At 44.2% G+C, this 17,266-nt stretch overlaps 1 protein-coding gene across 22 annotated transcripts in view; it reads right to left on the reverse strand.

Annotated features, from left to right (window-relative positions):
- Window positions 1–17,266, reverse strand: part of NRCAM (neuronal cell adhesion molecule) — a 267,938-nt gene that overhangs the window by 20,970 nt on the left and 229,702 nt on the right. For 8 of the 22 annotated variants that reach the window (XM_082691992.1, XM_082691989.1, XM_082691982.1 and 5 more), the window contains 9 exons: window positions 16,402–16,503; window positions 12,139–12,336; window positions 11,969–12,039; window positions 9,830–10,055; window positions 9,323–9,438; window positions 7,722–7,926; window positions 5,369–5,491; window positions 4,326–4,511; window positions 3,480–3,515 (listed from right to left, as the gene is read on the reverse strand). In XM_082691992.1, the coding sequence (XP_082548118.1) occupies window positions 3,480–3,515; window positions 4,326–4,511; window positions 5,369–5,491; window positions 7,722–7,926; window positions 9,323–9,438; window positions 9,830–10,055; window positions 11,969–12,039; window positions 12,139–12,336; window positions 16,402–16,503 (1,263 nt within the window). The remainder of the gene's footprint in view (window positions 1–3,479; window positions 3,516–4,325; window positions 4,512–5,368; window positions 5,492–7,721; window positions 7,927–9,322; window positions 9,439–9,829; window positions 10,056–11,968; window positions 12,040–12,138; window positions 12,337–16,401; window positions 16,504–17,266) is intronic. The other 14 variants (XM_082691983.1, XM_082691991.1, XM_082691987.1 and 11 more) reach the window with 3 other exon arrangements.

A 17,266-nucleotide genomic window follows, 5' to 3' on the forward strand; every position in this document is an offset into this window, starting at 1 on the left:
GCACACAGGTAAACACTCTTTCCTTAGCAAGACATTCGTGGTCCTTAATGATCATTCATATCTGGCTTCACCTTCCTCTTTGGTCACATCTCTGGGTAAAACTGAAACATCCTGTGGATTTTCAAAGCCCATGCCTTTGCTTATGCCTCCTACCAAGAATTTATGCACCTCAGTCCCCTGACTCATCTGTCCAAATTTATCTATTAAGGGCCAGTTCAATATTACTATTTACATGAAATTTTTCGTGATCCTTTTGGGCAAAACAAACAGTTCAACTCTTCTATGCTTAGATAAAATATTGTTCAAATTACTAGTTTAGCTTCTATTTTTACTCTTCTTTTTATTTATGTATTTGAGAGAGAGCAAGAGAGGGTGAGTGGGGGGAGGGGCAGAGCAAGATCAGCCAGCCTGACATGGGTCTCGATCCCACAACCCATGAGATCACAACCTGAGCCAAAACCAAGACTTGGTTGCTCCACCAACTGAGCCATCCAGGTGCCCCTATTTTTACTCTTTATTTTACTATTTATTTTTAATGTGTTGGTCTCAGCGGTCCCATTTTAAGCATATCAAAGACAAGGTCTGTCTTACTGTCCTGGTACACAGTGCCTTAAAAAGGCTGGTGCATTTTATGGGGTAGATAGACCTTAGCTGTTGAACTGATGGAATTTGTTATAGTCATCTTGTTGCTGTTGTTCTGGCCAAACTTAAAACTTGATTTTTGTTTACATCTTTTTCAGCTGTTCCTTGTTTCTTGACTGCATCGGTAGTGGTGGGAGAACTCTGGTGTGGTAATTACACACGGAGACGGTTCTTCACCAGCCCCTCGGTGCCCAGCTCTGCTCTGTCCTTGACCTGTTAGTCCTCCCTATTCCTGTACCCCAACTGGTCACCTCCCAAGAGTGTTCTGATGGTTGGTCCCAAGTAAAGGCTTGGGTAAAGCAGTGTCCATCCATCAGCAACACTGGCCCAGAATGCAAACCCATTGGCTATGTGTTTCCAGATCATTTCTACAGGTGCCTTCACAGGTTGATGCTCTAGAATCCCAGACCCTGAAATTACTTAAAGGGACACAAAAATTGCACAAATGCCCCTAAACAACTACGATTCCTACACAGACACTGAAGGCTTTACCTGAACGAGGACATGGATCCAGATAAGTGATTCCTAAGGATCTCAGGAGTGTGTCCATGCCCAACTGAGGCATGGCAAGGGAGGGGGTGAGTATGGCCCAGGATAGCCACTGGATTGTTCTGGATTCTACTTAGTGGTTTAAATGCTCCTTTTACAATTCCATATTTGTAAGTTTGGGTTTCATTAACATCTCTTAAAATCTGTAAGAAAAATTAAAAAAAAATGTACACTCGGATGCATCTCTTTCCTCCTCCGATCAGAGATAACTGAAGCCACGAGGGGCCGATATCCCCAGAGCTGAGGATATTACACCTGGTTTTTCTCAGCGAGCCATCTCGGATTCTTTCATCCTCTTATAAAGAAAAAGTGAAAAATCATAAAAATAGAAAAATTTAGCAGAATCATAGAGAACTTTCCTTTTTCTCCTCTCTCAGGGAGTATCTATAAACTGTATGGAGAAGAAAAAGAAAGAGAACAGAAATCATTCTGTGCTCCAAAAAAGAGATACTTTTAAGGAAAGAAAACCCAGGATGACAAATTATTTCTTGAGCAGTTAAAAAGTCTTTCAGGCATTTGCCCTCACTTTATACAAATGATGTTCAATGACTAGTGCACTATTAAAAGAAGCAATGTAGAAAATAAGGTTAGGGTTAGGTTTTTAAAAATCACTTAACCCCTATTTCTCTTCTTATCTGAGATGCCCGAAATCAGCATCAGGGGCTTCGTGAACCTTCTGACAGTCCATTTTTGCTTATCTTTATCCTCATAAGTAACTTGCAATCCAATTTAGTAACATTAAATGGTACAACCTAAACTATTTTAATAAGGATTTCTCTTAATTGGTTTTAATTCATTAACATCAGTGGATAATTTTTTTTTTTTTCCCCCAGTGAATGCATGCCATCTTCTAAGGCGGCAAGTCAGTGGGAAATGCAGGCTCCCTCACAGACCGCCCTCTTACAGCACAATTAATGGGGGCTACTGACTCTGGGCAGAGCCCGGGGGCACGTCCACGGCTTGGGGAAGGAGGCCAGGCTTTCTATGGAATGCTTCAGTGAAAGGTTACCAGGGGAACAGAGCAGGGAATTATTGTAACACAACCAAGGACTTTAATTGAGATCTAATTAAGCCAGGCAAGGCGCACACATGGAAAGGGGAGGCATCGATCTTTCTACAACACTGTGGAAATTGGGAATTTCCACAGCCTCGTTCTCTCAAGTTAAACGTACACAGATCCCACTATTAAGATTACTGAACGTGGCTATCGTTCTTCAAAATCTAGCTGACCTACAGCTTATCATTTACCAAAGCTATAAATAGAAGCAGATTTCTTAAATAAAAGTAATAAATAAATAAAAATCTGAATTAGACCTCCCCACACAATATCTGAGGAATTTCACTCAAGGCACTTCTTTCTCTTGGTTTTCTTCTTCATGCCTGTTAGTACCCTGTCTGTCAAAGTCCAAGACCACCCCTCGCCAGAGGCACTCCACAGGGAGACGGTGCCCTGTGTCGAGTCTCACAGCTCTTGAAAAAGCTAACAGATCAACCAATAGCCAAGGGCCAAAGATGGAGAGAGATCTTCGGGACTGCCTCGGGGGGAAGACCTATCCCAGGGGATTCAAGCACTGCTCTCCCGACATACCTTCCTCACCCGACAAGCTGAGAAAAACAAAGGAGAACAAACGTACTACAACACTATGCCCCAAGGAAAGAGACACGTGCCCTCATGGTGAAGACAGGATGGATTCACACAACTGGGTAGAACATGTAGGTTGACAGCAAGGCTTGCTGGCAGGGATCCTGGTTGGGGGGGGGGGGACTGTGGGTCCCAGGACAGTTAGGGGGCATCACTAAGCAGAAACACCAAACAGACGGTGTGGTGTCACGTCAGCAAAGAGTACACTGTGTGTACATGGAGCAGGGCTCAATCAGACGAGAATGGAGAGTTTGGCTGATCCTAGTTCTTACAGGCCGTTGGCAGCGCAGGACGCATATTTCTGAACCCTGAGCATGTGGTGTGGCCAGAGAGAGGATCTGTGACACTCCGCAGTTTGGGTCCTGTCTGATCCAGCCCCAATCCCGTCATTAAATGTGAAGATGAGGGTCTGCACCGGGGCTGGGTCTTGTGAAGAAGGGTTAGCAGAATTCAGTGTGTGGCTTTCTCTTTATGGAAACGACTAGACATGAATTTTTGAGCCAAGATCTATGAAGATTTTCCCTTCTGTTTCGTGTTTGAAAGCTCATTTTGTATCTTTTTTTTTTTTTAACCCATGCTGCACTTCGCCATGTTTAACATTGCAAATTTCACACATGTATAAAGTCATGCAGATGAATGATTTTACCTTTGCCTGCACCTACATCAGGTGGAGGAATACCAGCTTTAATGAAGGGAAACAGAAATAGGACACTATATAGTTAGATGTAACACACCCATGAGCATGTAAAGCGATATAAAAACACTTATTAAAATGCCAAAGCATGCAAGAAGAATGAAGGGTCAGGTACGGGGACCAAGATACACTGGTGTCCCCAACCTTAAACAGCAACCAAATCCACACATGCCTTAAGGTGCATTATTCATATTTTCCTTTTATGAAACAAGGCTTTGGGTATGTCAAACCTATTCAAACCCATTTGTGGGTAGAAATGTCAATTCCTCATGCTAAGGAAGAAAATCAAACACATAACCCTCAAGTAATTCTACGATTTGGCGACATGCAAAATCAGAAAATCTTCTTTAAATGTTTGAACATTTTCACTGAACTGAAATTCTTTTCAAAATAAGTATTCATTCCTTTTCTTGGTACTCTGATGAGACTATTTTGCTTTCCTGGTACCAGACGGCATACCAAAATACAAAGTCCTGTGCCCAAACACAAAGTAAATGCCCTATTTTGTAACAGTTTCGTATTCCTCGCTAGAAACCCTCAGCCAGTGTGTGGCCTAGCATACTATCTTCTGGTGACCTGAGACCAGAACCAGAAGGACATCTATTTATTTGCATAAGGATGTGCGTGGATGTGTGCATGTGCTTGACTCTATCGATGTCAGGATGGGAGTTTACAAACAAGTGTTTGCATCAGTTGGGTTAGATGGATTCTCCGTGGGAAGAAGGAAAAAGAAGGCATACACTCGGGGGGAGGACTCGGGTCTCGTAACACTTAGAGTTACGTGAATTTTATACATACCCATCTTACCTTCATCCACGCTTGTCACTGCCTCCTCTGTTATTTGACTTCCTGATCCTGCTGCTGTTTGTGCATAGAAATAAAACTTATACCGCGTGCTGAAATTTAAATTTTTTAAAGTCCACCGAGTCTTGTTGGCAGGAATTTTCAGATCCACCAGCGGTCCCAACTCGTGGGTGCTGTTAACTGGCAACAAGAAGTAAAAGAGAAGTGCATCCCTCATTAATTGCTATAGGAATACTATTTTTTAAAAAATTTATTTGACGGAGATCACAAGGAGGCAGAGAGGCAGGCAGATAGAGAGAGAGAGGAGGAAGCAGAGGAAAAAAGCTCTCTCCCCACTGAGCAGAGAACCCGGTGAGGGACTTGATCCCAGGACCCTGAGATCATGACCCGAACCAAAGGCAGAGGCGTTAACCCACTGAGCCACCAGGTGCCCCTTCTATAGGAGTACTATTATAAATGAATGCGTCAAGCAAAAATGTGGAACTTGGATTACATTCCCTGTATAATCCTCTTCGCTCCTTGCCTACTGTAACTGTCATTAGCCGTTTACAACTCCGACACGATCGCAAACAGGGGGAAAAAGATTCCCCACCCGTTGATAAGCGAGGGGAATTTTACGGCTGAATTCCAACAGCATCTCTTTTCTCTGTGTTTTGGCCGGTGGTGTCAGGTACTGATAATCCCAAACTTGTCCTCAGAGGCCTCATGCCAAAAGAACCCCTTCCTTCCTCCCTTTCTTCCCTCCCTCCTTTCTTTCTTTTTACCATTTTCCAGTTACAGATAACTAACGCCTACCTAATCTAACAATGGCATCCACCCCACGCTCAAAGGTGGTAGGATTCTAGAGCTGCTTGATTTTCTATAGCATGTATGTCTTTAGAAAATCTGATGTGAAGTTCCTTCTAGAACCATCATGGGAAGGTCTATGTGTATATTCTACAATGCTAAAGAAATAACCAGTTTGTCTTTTAAGAAAACAGCTAAGTTTTTTTCCTTGTGAAGCCATATTCCTCCCTTTCCTTCTCCCAATAACTTACTTGGCTGATATTTTAAGGTGTATTCAGTCAAAATGCCATTCGGGCGGCTCGGGGGGTCCCATTCCAGAGTGAGGGAGTCTAGCGTCGGGTTAACAATCTTCAAAGAGGACGGAGCACTGGGGACTTAGAGTGAGAACGCAGAGTCAACAAAAGGGTTTTTGGATGTTTCAAAGTGTATTCAGGGGACATGCTGTAACACGTTCGCCTCAGTCACCGAGGTTTTCTGTAACTCACTCTCGCTCCCGATGCAGCCAACACTGCACTCCCAGAAAGCCACGGCGAGAACCCGCCCAGCTATTCTCTTCCTCCTTTTCCTCATCATTTCCATTCAGATTCATCCAAGTCATCCTCCAAAATACATAAAGACTTTGCCTCTAGATGGATCCAAACCGGTATTTTTAAAGGAGATGGTACTTGTTTTGTGAATGGTGTCTTAATAAAAGCAAACTGGTGACTAAATGAATCTATTCTAACCAGACCTTGGAGTAGACACAGCTGTGTTCTGGGCTATTAAGAACTGTTTTCTCCGACAAACCAGGTGTCCCCAAACAGCCAGAACACCCTGCCTGCTGGGCTCTGGGCGTGAGCCAGCCTGCCCAGGTGCAGAGTGGTTCTCATCCGGAGAGCTGACAGACGCCCAGAGTCTCGTGGCGGTGGACAAAAGCCGGGCGCTGGCAGACTGCTCCCCATGCCCCCCACCCCCCGGCTCTGAGGACGACCCGCAGGGTGTCAGGTTCTCTATGGCAAAGGCTGGCAGATGACCAGAGGACACGCGCACGGTCTTCTTTTATTCACTTCCTCATGAGGGTGATGGATGAGGCGGCTCTCCCTCACACTCCTCTATGCATCCACCATATTTCCAAGGTCCCTTAATGGCACCCCTTATCTCTCCCGTCACTTTCGCCAGAAACCCAGGAGTCAACCCGAACTTCCACCTCTGCCTCATTTCCTCCATCTCCAGGGACACTACATCCTGTCAGTTCTACCTCGTATGTCTCAACCACATCCATTCCCGACTTTCCCTCCACCACTTCCCCACTTCGGGCCCTCGGTGGCCTTTGCCTGGGCCTGGAAGAGTCCTGGCACATAGTTCTCCGCTTCCCCAAGCCCCTCATCTCAGAATCTGGCGATAGCCAAAAACCCTCTCCAGAGAAATAAACACATATTGTATATAAAGTTGGGGGTTTGTGGAACTCCTTAAACCCACTGACCGCCCCCCCCCCCCCAGGAGACTACAGTCTTCAGGTGAAGAGCCTCCGGCTTACAGGTTAATGTCCATAGCATGTAGGTCCATTCATGGTATGGGTCCCCCTTCGCTGACCTTCCTCTCTTTCCTCACTATTCCTGGCTACACAACTTCCAGTTCCCCGAAGGAGCCATGATGCTTTGTACCATTGTGACTGGTGGGCACACTACCTCCTCTCTTCTTTAACCTTTAACTCACCGGTCATCTCTACCATGACACCTTCCTTGAACCATCTCAAGGAGCCGTGTGAGGTCTCACTAAGAAAGCCTTGAGAGGAAGAGGTCTTAACCTCTGAAGGAGCAATGGCCCGGGGACAAGCAATTGTCATAGGACGGGAGCTGGGATGCAGGATGACCCTCAGAGAATGTTGGTCAGGTGCCAACATCGCGAGCCCTTCAAAGGAGCCAGGACCCATTTTGCTGTTGAACTACTTGTATCAAAAAGACCTAAGGAATCCACAGAAGTTATCTGGCTCACTTTAAATTATGAGCTTGAAGCAAAATTCAAATGGGTGAATCCTTGCCTTTCTTACTCCGCTGTCCTTCTCTCCCTCACCTGCTAGGCTCCCGTGTCCCTGTGCCCAAACTCCTCGTGCCCAACTCTGCATTGATGAATATTTGATCTTCCCTCCCTCTCCCCTTCCAATGGCCCCTTCTTGCAAAACTTTTCCTTCTCTTTGCAACCCATTTTGACAAGACTTCCAACCTTCTACCTTGGCTCAACTTCAGCAGCAATGATGAAGGTGCACCGGGAAAGAAGTCAACTACAACTGACAGGATTATTTGTCTTCCTGGTGTTTTTCTTAGGTTAGCACATCAGTGCTCATGCTTTTCAGATGAAGGAACATGAGGCTTAGAGAAGTTGCAGAACTCCCTTCAGGTCAGAAAGTTAATGACCCAAATAAACATCAAAGTAGCAAGGTTTGGGGCCGTCTGACTAAGTGTGTAGAAAAACTTTAGTCAGGAAAGGGGAGCTCGGGGCAGCCTCCCACGTACCCTCTGGCCACACATATGAGCTGAACTACACCTTTGTGGGGCCCCTTCTGTCAGGCAAAGTCTCTCAGGAGGCGCCGAATGTCCTAAGATCTGAGTCACGTCCGCCCCCTACCTCCTTCTGGAGTAGTAAAGACTCTGTCGGGGCTGGCCGGGCCCTCCCCTTTCCCGTTGACCACACGGACGTTCAGTGTGTAGTGGCTGAAGGGCTCCAGGCCAGGCAGCATGCCATGAGTCTTGCTTCCCTGGAAAGTGAGGATCTTTTTCTCAAGATGGCGTCTGTTTCTCTTAGACGAACTCTGTGCCTTCCAGTAGTAAATCTGAAAGAGCAGGGGCAAATGTCAGCATGGATAAGGGAGCAAATGAGATTCTTCCCGCTCACAAAATTCAAGGCTTATGCTGTGTCCTAGGAAAGGTCCTTGGTGCATGTTAGAAGAAGATTCCTGGCAAAACCGAGAGATTCTGATTATGAGGTGAGATGGTAGAAACCCAAACCTACTGAAGGAAATGGAACTGAGAACACGTGAGGTAGCTAGACTGTAGACCACTGGGTTGGAGGAGTGTGAGGGAAATAAATGGAACAGGATGACCCCCTCCCCCCCACAGATCTCTCTAGAACATAAGGGAAGGGAAGATGATGGAAGGATTGAAGCGTTTTACTTGTATCAAATATTCTAAAAACAAAATTACTGGCCAGTATTTACATACTTCTCCAGAGCTAATACAGTATCACATGCAATAGATCATTTAATTTAATCCTAAAAGCCATGGTGAAGTTTTTATTATTATTATGCCTTTAGCACAGATGAACCCTGGGACCGCCGAGCGCCTTGCCCCCAGCCACTGGACTCCAAAGCTGCGGTGGATCCTCCATTCCAAGTCTAGGGCTTTCTCACTAAGCCAAACGGCATCACTTTGTCAAAAATACATTTTTATTTTATTTTATTATTATTATTATTTTTGGGGGGGTATTAAATGGCAGGCACAGATTTTGGAAAAATGGGTAAGCGAAGGGTTGATTAACATTGGTTAAAAATCCAGAACTGCTGCTTAATAAGTCCTCTTAAATTCTTCTTAGAATTTTAAAGAGAAGTCAACAATCCAGCAATGTTAGGATAAAAAAAAAACCCAACGTGGACTACGATGCAGTGCCTAAAGTGATCTCTAGGGGTCAGTGTTAATGAATCAAGCTGTGACTTTCTTCCTGGGTGCAAAACCAGCTCCGGACCCAAATCTCTACACATTAGTCTTTCTGAGCTTCCCAAGAACAAAGATTAGTGATGGTCATAAGAATGACCCTTTTGGGACTATATGAGTTTGATGTATAATCTGTATGATTTTTTTAAAATGCATATTATTTTTGGAATATTTTTGTGTGTTTAACACACGTGGTCAGTATTGCTTTAAAGCTACGAGCATTTGGTTGTATTTTCATTTCTTAAAGACTAGTTTTCCCCACTTTGTGCCTCCGTTATTGTTTAGTTGGAAGAATTTTAGGTCACCTGTGGGAAAAAGGGAGAAAACAGGTTCTTCTTTTGCCCCCACTTGGATGCAGTGAGGTTTTGCCTCTGCTCTGGCTAGGGTTCTTGAGACCTGGCTGGTCTGAGGTAATAAGCCAGATGAATTCTCAAGGCCTACGACCAAGAGAAGTGCATCCAGCATTTGCTGAGGGCTTGTTCCTACAGAAAGATTGCAGAAAAAGCTCCCTTCACTTGCCCGATAGCCTTGCAGGTGTCCTCGGATACTTTTCAGAGGTACGGGGTCCCAGTGCACCTCAGCTAAGGTACTGTTCACCACGTTGACACGCACATTTCCGGGAGCCACCATTGGGACTAGGGAAAAACAGGAAAGGGGGCAGAAGTATCAACGTTATTTTGAATTTCATGCAAAAATGCCACTAACAAGTTTGGCTTGAAGTATGACCCAGCTTTATTCTATGGACTACCAAGGATCGAGAGCAGATTTTTTTTGGTATCTGCTCATCTGACTTGGTGAGAATTATGTATCTTTTTCAAAAGTATCAACACTTGGCATTCTGAACTTATTATTATTATTATTTTTTCCATAGCAGGCTGTCTTCATGCTGGAACATTGAGCAAAATAACGGCCACCTGTGTCCCTCCCAACCTAAGCACCCTCTAGAAATGGCCTTGGCTTGCATCTTGGTAAGTCTGTTTCACTGGTATCAACGCAAGTATCAGTGAAACAAGATCAAACACTTACGGTCTTCTCCAGAATGCCCCATGACCACGGCTGGCTCCGGAGCAAAGCCCACGTCATTCAGAGCCTGCACCTTTATCAGGTATGGAACGAAGGTTGGTGTGCCCGAGACAATGTATTTGGATACGTTTGCTACCACCACAGACGTCCACTCATCGTCTCCATCTTTCTGGCGCCAGCTCACTTTGTACTGAAGGCCTGGCCCATTAGATTCGAAACCATTCAATGGCTAGAAGAGAAGCCAAATAATCAGAGCTTATAAAACAGATAGACTGAGCAACCTTTTCCTGGAACACCAAATTCAGTTCCCAGACTTAAGGAAAGTGAGCACTGAAATGCTAAAATGCCAGCTATTAATGTCCTCCAGGGACCTTTTATTTATTTATTTGTTTGTTTATTTCCCCATTAGTGATGAGATTCAAAGCTTGTTTGGGATCAACATTTCAAAGGTTGTTAATTTCTATCTTGAAGTTGTAAATACCACATAAGCCTCTCAAACTCGGGCTGCACAGTCAAGGGTGGGTGACTTAAAGCATTTCAGTTACATAGTTTCCTTTATACATTTCTGTTTGTGTGATAGTACATCATTGTCTATTTTGCTCAGAGCCAGAAACTTGTGAACTGCTTCTTTCTTTCTTTTCTTTCCTTCTTTTTTTATTTTTTTTTTTAAGATTTTATTTATTTATTTGACAGGCAGAGATCACAGGTAGGCAGAGAGGCAGGCAGAGAGAGAGGATGGGAAGCAGGCTCCCCGCTGAGCAGAGAGCTGATGTGGGGCTCGATCCCAGGATCCTGGGATCACGACCTGAGCCAAAGGCAGAGGCTTTAACCCACTAAGCCACCCAGGTGACCCTGCTTCTGAAGAAGAAGAAGAAGAAAGAAGAAAGAAGAAAGAAGAAAGAAGAAAGAAGAAAGAAGAAGAAGAAGAAGAAGAAGTAGTTGGCTTGTCGGGCACCTGGCTGGCTCCTTTGAAGGAGCGTGCTACTTTGCTACTTTTGATCTCTGTGTTGTAGGTTCAAGCCCCACAGTGGGTCTACTAGAGATCACTTAAAAATAAAATCTTAAAAAAAGTTGGCTTGTCAGTCTATCCTGTTTTACACATCTGTATGTATCTAAACGTGTACAAGTATGTATGCATATAAATGCTCATGCATAGGTTTCTTAAAATAAGTTTTAAAATTGCAAAAGAGAATATATGTTACTTTTCCAAATCCAGAAAATACGGATAAACCAGAAAAAGAGAAAGAGAGAGAGAGAGAAGCAGAAGCAGAAGCAACAAAAGAAGTTGACTACTTGGAATAACTTGGTACATGTCTTCTAGAAGGTTCTTTAAAATTATGATAATACCAGCTAGCATTTGTTAATTTATGTGCTAGGCACTGTTCTAGGGGCTTTATATGTATTAATTCCTTTAATTGTGTGAGATTGGTTCTATGACTAGTCCCATCACACAGATACATAATGGTGATGTTAAGCAACTGACTTAAAAGTCACACAGTAAGTGGCAAAGCTGGGATTTGCGCCCATTCATTTGTGCTCCAAGCATCAAGCTTTTAACTGCTACACAATAACGTCTCTTAAAGAAAGATACGTAATGTATATTTTTCCCCAAAATGGATGAAATGGGATTTTATTTTATTTATTTATTTAAAGATTGTATTTATTTATTTGAGAGAGACTGAGAGGAGAGAGCATGAGAGGGGCGAGGGGAGAGGTCAGAGGGAGAAGCAGACCCTCTGCTGAGTAGGGAGCCTGATGTGGGACTGGATCCTGGGACTCTAGGATCATGACCTGAGCTGAAGGCAGTTGCTTAACCAACTGAGCCACCCAGGCGCCCCTGAAATGGGATTTTAATACAGACTTTGTTTGTTTGTTTGGAGAGAGACAGAGAGAGAGAGAGAGCGAGCATGCAAGGGGGGGGAGGGAGGACAGAGGGAGAGGGAGATCTCAAACAGCCCCTGATGCAGGGCTTGATATCATATCCTTGAAACCATGACTGGGGCCGAAATCAAGAGTCAGATGCTTCACTGACTGAGCCACCCAGAAGCCCAGTGTTTATACACACAGTGTTTAAAAACAGCTCCACCCCGCCCCCAATCTAAGATACACTGAGGAAAGCTGAAGGCTTCATGCTGAGCTCACCTTCCAGGTGATCACCAAATTATCAGGCTCGGATCCTAGTCCTTCCACAGCCGTGGGATTTGTATCAGGTTCTGGAAGTTAAGCAGCCACATGTGTGTAAGTTTCGGTCTTTTCTTGCAACAGTGGAAGACGTCTCTATTTCATTTCCTGTCACAGAAGCCCCGCTTTACCTGCGGCTTTAGTCAGATACTGTTCCGATGCCTCACTGGGCAGGCTCCTCCCGAGGCTGTTCACGGCCATCACTCGGAAGGAGTAGTTCACGTAAGGCGACAGCTTCAGCTGGGCTGTGGTCTGCATTCCAGAGACCTCGGTTTGGTGGTGCCACAGCCCTGCCTCGTGCATTGCATCTTCATATTCGATGATAAATTCTGCCCACGAGACACACACACACAAACCCAAGACAGTGAGGTCAGCCACCAAGGGCAGGTTTGAGGATACCGAACACAACGATCTAACAAGAGTGGCCAAACATGAGTTATTTCACCTTCAAGAAAAATTCTTTAAGAGCATTTTGATTTAAGAGTTCTATCAGTATCTATTGGGGTGCCGGGGTGGCTCAGTGGGTTAAGCCTCTGCCTTCAGCTCAGGTCATGATCTCAGGGTCCTGGGATTGAGCCCCGCGTCGGGCTCTCTGCTCAGCGGGGAGCCTGCTTCCTCCTCTCTCTCTGCCTACTTGTGATCTCTCTCTGTGTCAAATAAATAAATAAAATCTAAAAAAAAAAAAAAACAAAAAGAGAGAGAGTTCTATCAGTATCCTCAATATTTAGGGGGCGCCTGGGTGGCTCAGTGGAATAAGCCGCTGCCTTCGGCTCAGGTCATGATCTCAGAGTCCTGGGATCGAGTCCCGCATCGGGCTCTCTGCTCAGCAGGGAGCCTGCTTCCCTCTCTCTCTCTCTGCCTGCCTCTCTGCCTACTTGTGATTTCTCTCTGTCAAATAAATAAATAAAATCTTTAAAAAAAAAAAAAGTATCCTCAATATTTAAGCATGCCCAGTAATATTTAGTACTCTTTCTCTGGAATGCTGAGCTGAGTTACTTAAAACTCTATTTTTATTTTTTATTTTTTTGAATTTTATTTTATTTTATTTTTTTCAGTGTTCCAAAATTCATTGCTAAAATTCTATTTAGATGTGGTCTCCAGATCCTTAGGAAAGTTTCAATATATGAAAAGATAGTCAGGGTTTTTTGTTTGTTTGTTTGTTGTGTTTTTTTTTAATAGCAGGAGAAATTAAAGATTGTGAGATACTACTTTCCATTAAACAGACTGGCAGCAATCAAAAGTTTAACATACCTTTTGACTATTACGCAGGGAAACAAGCATTCTCCTACTTTCTTTCCGGGGAGGGTAAATTGACACAAGTTCTACAGAGGACAATTTAGAACATCTCATGGTAATCAATTCAGATAGCCTTTGACTGAGGAATGAGAACTCCTACCAATGTATTTCGAATACATGTGCTCATGCATACGCTCAGAGACACAGGAGGAAGAATGCACATTACAGCACTGTTTGCAGCTGAAACAAGCTAATTGCCAGCCACGTAAGTGTTCATCACCAGGACACTGATCACATAAATTATGGTGTATCCACATAGTGGGATATCCTGCAGCTGTAAAAACTGAAGGGGGCTCCTCCATATGCCTCTGAAATGGAAAGATTTCTGAGCTTCATTGTTCAGTGTAACCAAGTAGGGTATAGAACACTGTGGAACACTTGGGTAAGAGGGCAAAGATGGACTGTAATGTACACACCTATTTGTACGTTTGAATATACATGTACTCATCCCAGAGTGTACACACTGACAGCACTGGGGTCTGGGAGAAAGTGGCAGAGAGAGGTGGGAGGAAGACTTACTTTTCAGGGCATGCCTTTTGCATCTACTAAAAATCTGTGGCATGTACCTGTTTTACCCTGGTTTAAAAAACCAGGTATTTAGATATTTACTAATTGCCTATAATGTGCCCATCTGCGGTGATATGAATTACAGACACAAAGACAAAGTAGAATGCTCTGTGTTGCAGTGCTTCAAAGCTAAGTAATGTGAGTCCTGTCTTGGAGCCCCTCTTTGATTCATACTCTCTGGAGTTTTGTTGGCTGTACCTTTAGAACACACAAAATCTGACCACAGGTGAGTGAGGTACCTCCGTCCCTGTTGGCCCTATGCCAAGCCACTGTTCTCTGTCTCTCGTGTGAATCACTGCAAAGCCTCCCAACTCATGAGTTCCCATATTTTCTCAGTGTCTCAGTAATTTTCTTCATGGTTCCCTTAGGCCAAAAGAAATATCTAACATTTCCATGTAAGTAGTTAGGTCCATACAACTTAATAAATACTCATGTCTTCCCAACTTACGACCTCTTTGGCACTGCTTCTTGAACCTCGTGAAGACATTGGCCACCACGTTCCCCACTCCCTGTCACACACGGATTTTCACGTGGTTCTTGCTTTTTACCATAGCAAAGGCTTTGCAGGAATGGCATCATCTCCATACAGTACCACTGTATGTGGGTACATCTCCATACAGTACCACAGAGCATGTGGGAGCGGAAAATTGCCTTGAGCTTGTATTTCATGTGGCGTCTGGCAGAGGTGACTGTTTTTTAAACGTCAGCATTTAAAAGTCAAAAACTGTAAACATGTCCAAACTCACCCTTGTGAGTTTGCTAAGATACTTCACAGAGAACTGTGGTCCTACCCAGTCTCCTTCTTCCCCCTCTTGTTCTTCTAGAGACTATTTTTTTTTTTTAAACATTTACTTACTTATTTGGGAGAGAGAGAGTGCGCATGAGCGGGAGAGGTGAGGGGAGGGGGAGAGAGAATCTCAAGCAGACTCTGCACCCCAGCGCAGAGCCCGACTTGGGGCTCGATCTCACAACCCTGAGATCATGACCTGAACCAAAACCAAGAGTCTGACACTCAGCTGACTGCTCCAGCCAGGCGCCCTAGACCATTTTCAATAGAATAGCCAGAGTGATCCCTTAATCACTCCTCTACTTAAATCCCTCCAGTGACTTCCAACCCTGACAATGGCCTCCAAGGTCTGCACAGCTTAAACTCCAGCCCTTGGTAGGTGCAGTAGCTCAGGAAGAGCATGGTCTCATGTGCACACTGAGTAGATCCTTCTGAAAGGTGCCGCAGAAGGAGCCTGCTGTGAGCACTCCTCGTGGAGGTTTCTCTTCTGAAGGGAGATCTGAGCAGTGTGTGTGTGTTCTACACATACATATGCATTTACAATGTGTACAGTGTTTTACATATGTACCCCCATAGAATGATATTATAGAAAACAGCATAATATATTATTATTAATTTTATTTTATTTGTGGCCTCAGCTCAAATATAAGCTCCATATGGGCAGAGAGTTTTGACTGTTTTGTTTTAGAACAACGCCTGCTACATAATAGGCATTCTGTAAATATCTGTTGAATGAATGAATGAATGAGTAGAAATGCTTTGCAATCTAATGGTATCATTTTAGTATAGGTACAATGAGTCTCGACACGTCCTAACCAGCTAAGTCTGGCTATTATATTGAATTGACTGGAAGATTCAGCATGAATGAATGAGGGTTCTGATCAAGGACTGAAAACGCAGTTGAGGAAAGAACACCTCTTAATAACAGAAGATGGAGAGGAGGTTTTTGTTGAATTTCAGTGGAAGTATTCTGCTTTGCCTGTGGGTGCAGAAAACCAACACACATATCTCTTTGGAGTAATCTGAGGTCAGAAAGGAATGTAGCTTCCCTGCAGCACAGGAATGAGCTCATAATATATTACGGGCATGTGATACTCTCTCAAGTAGCTTTTTAGTTTTCAAACACCTAAGCACCTCGGGAGTCTAATTTTATGGAGCTATTCCAGCATCCTTACGGTGGCCTCCCTCCCCCGACTCTGCTCCCTAGGCTAGCGTCCTGATGGCCAGGAGCGGAAACTGTGGAATGTGCCTCTTTTCACAGGGGTTGATGGGAGGAAAGAGGCCCACCCTGGAAGGTAACATACCTACTGTCCACATCCAGCCTCTGTGACTAATTGTGGGTCCGCAAAATCACTTTAGTCACCAAATCTCAGTTTCCTAACATACATGCTGGCAGAATGGTGCCAGTTCCTCCCGCATTAATGGGCAAAACAAACAGCTCACAATGAGTCATTCAACTATGGTGGAGATTTAAGGTGATTCTGACGGATCGCATACAGAAAATGCAAGTGTATTTGCTTAGTTAACATCTTTGGCAACTAAGTGGTGTCCTATCCCAGAGGCTGTAACTGGGAATAACTCAGGCTCCGAAGAGAAGACTGCGATAGATCAACGTTTTTGTTCTGTTAGTAATGAAACAGAATGCCAGAAAATCTCTCTGTAAGGACTTTTCAATTGCATGTGATAAAGTGCTTCGGAAATGGTCCTGAAATTTATCAGTGACCAAGACAAGGCTATGACGTACTTGTAATAGGGCTGTTGTTGTCGTTGCCTGGCGTCCACGACAGCTGAACACTTTTGTCGAGTTGATCTGTCAATTCTAAATCAAAGGGAGGATTTGGGACATCTGTAGATGGAACACACATACCACAGTTAACCATCCATCCTTATGATACTTCCTAATGATACTCTTTACAGGGGTGGGGGGGGGTCGGGGGGGAGCATCTTAAAGACACAGCACACTTTTAATGGGCAATGAGCATGCATCTGAAATGAAACGGGAGACACTGAGGTTGCTGGGGACACATGAGCACACCCAAGACAAACCATCAATGAGTTCTGCTTGTTCCTTTTTCAAATGAAACCAAATCCCTTGTGACCAAAACCAGTGAGGTGGGCACACATGGTTCACCAGCACCCTCAATGTGTCTTCTCATAGACACGAAGGAGCACAGACAGAAGAAATAATACTGAAGCTTTAATTCTAATAAATGAGAGACAGAGAATAGGAAATGCCAGAAGACCGATACAGGCAAATATAACATACTGCTCAAGAAGACTTCGTTCTTTCTGAAATGCGTGCATGCAATTACAGATTTTGGAGCTCCTGGAGAACACTTCTATTTTTGGGCGAATTCTAAGACTGAGTAGCCCTCAGCATGCACACCTCATGCAGATGATCAGTACAACAGTCGAAAGGGCACATGGGGACATGGCATGTTTATTCTCAGCGGACACTAGGGGACAGACACCTGTTGGGACAAAGGTGTCCCAGGAGCATGTCTGCCTCTTCTAATGGTACGTCTGAGATCCAGAGAGTTAACATTTCCCTCTGGACTCTTTTCTGACCTTGCTCTTGGGAGTGATTGTGGCTCTTAGGGAACCAGAGC

The sequence above is a fragment of the Mustela nivalis genome (genome assembly GCF_964662115.1).
Source record: "Mustela nivalis genome assembly, chromosome: 12".
Taxonomy (NCBI): Eukaryota; Metazoa; Chordata; class Mammalia; order Carnivora; family Mustelidae; genus Mustela; species Mustela nivalis.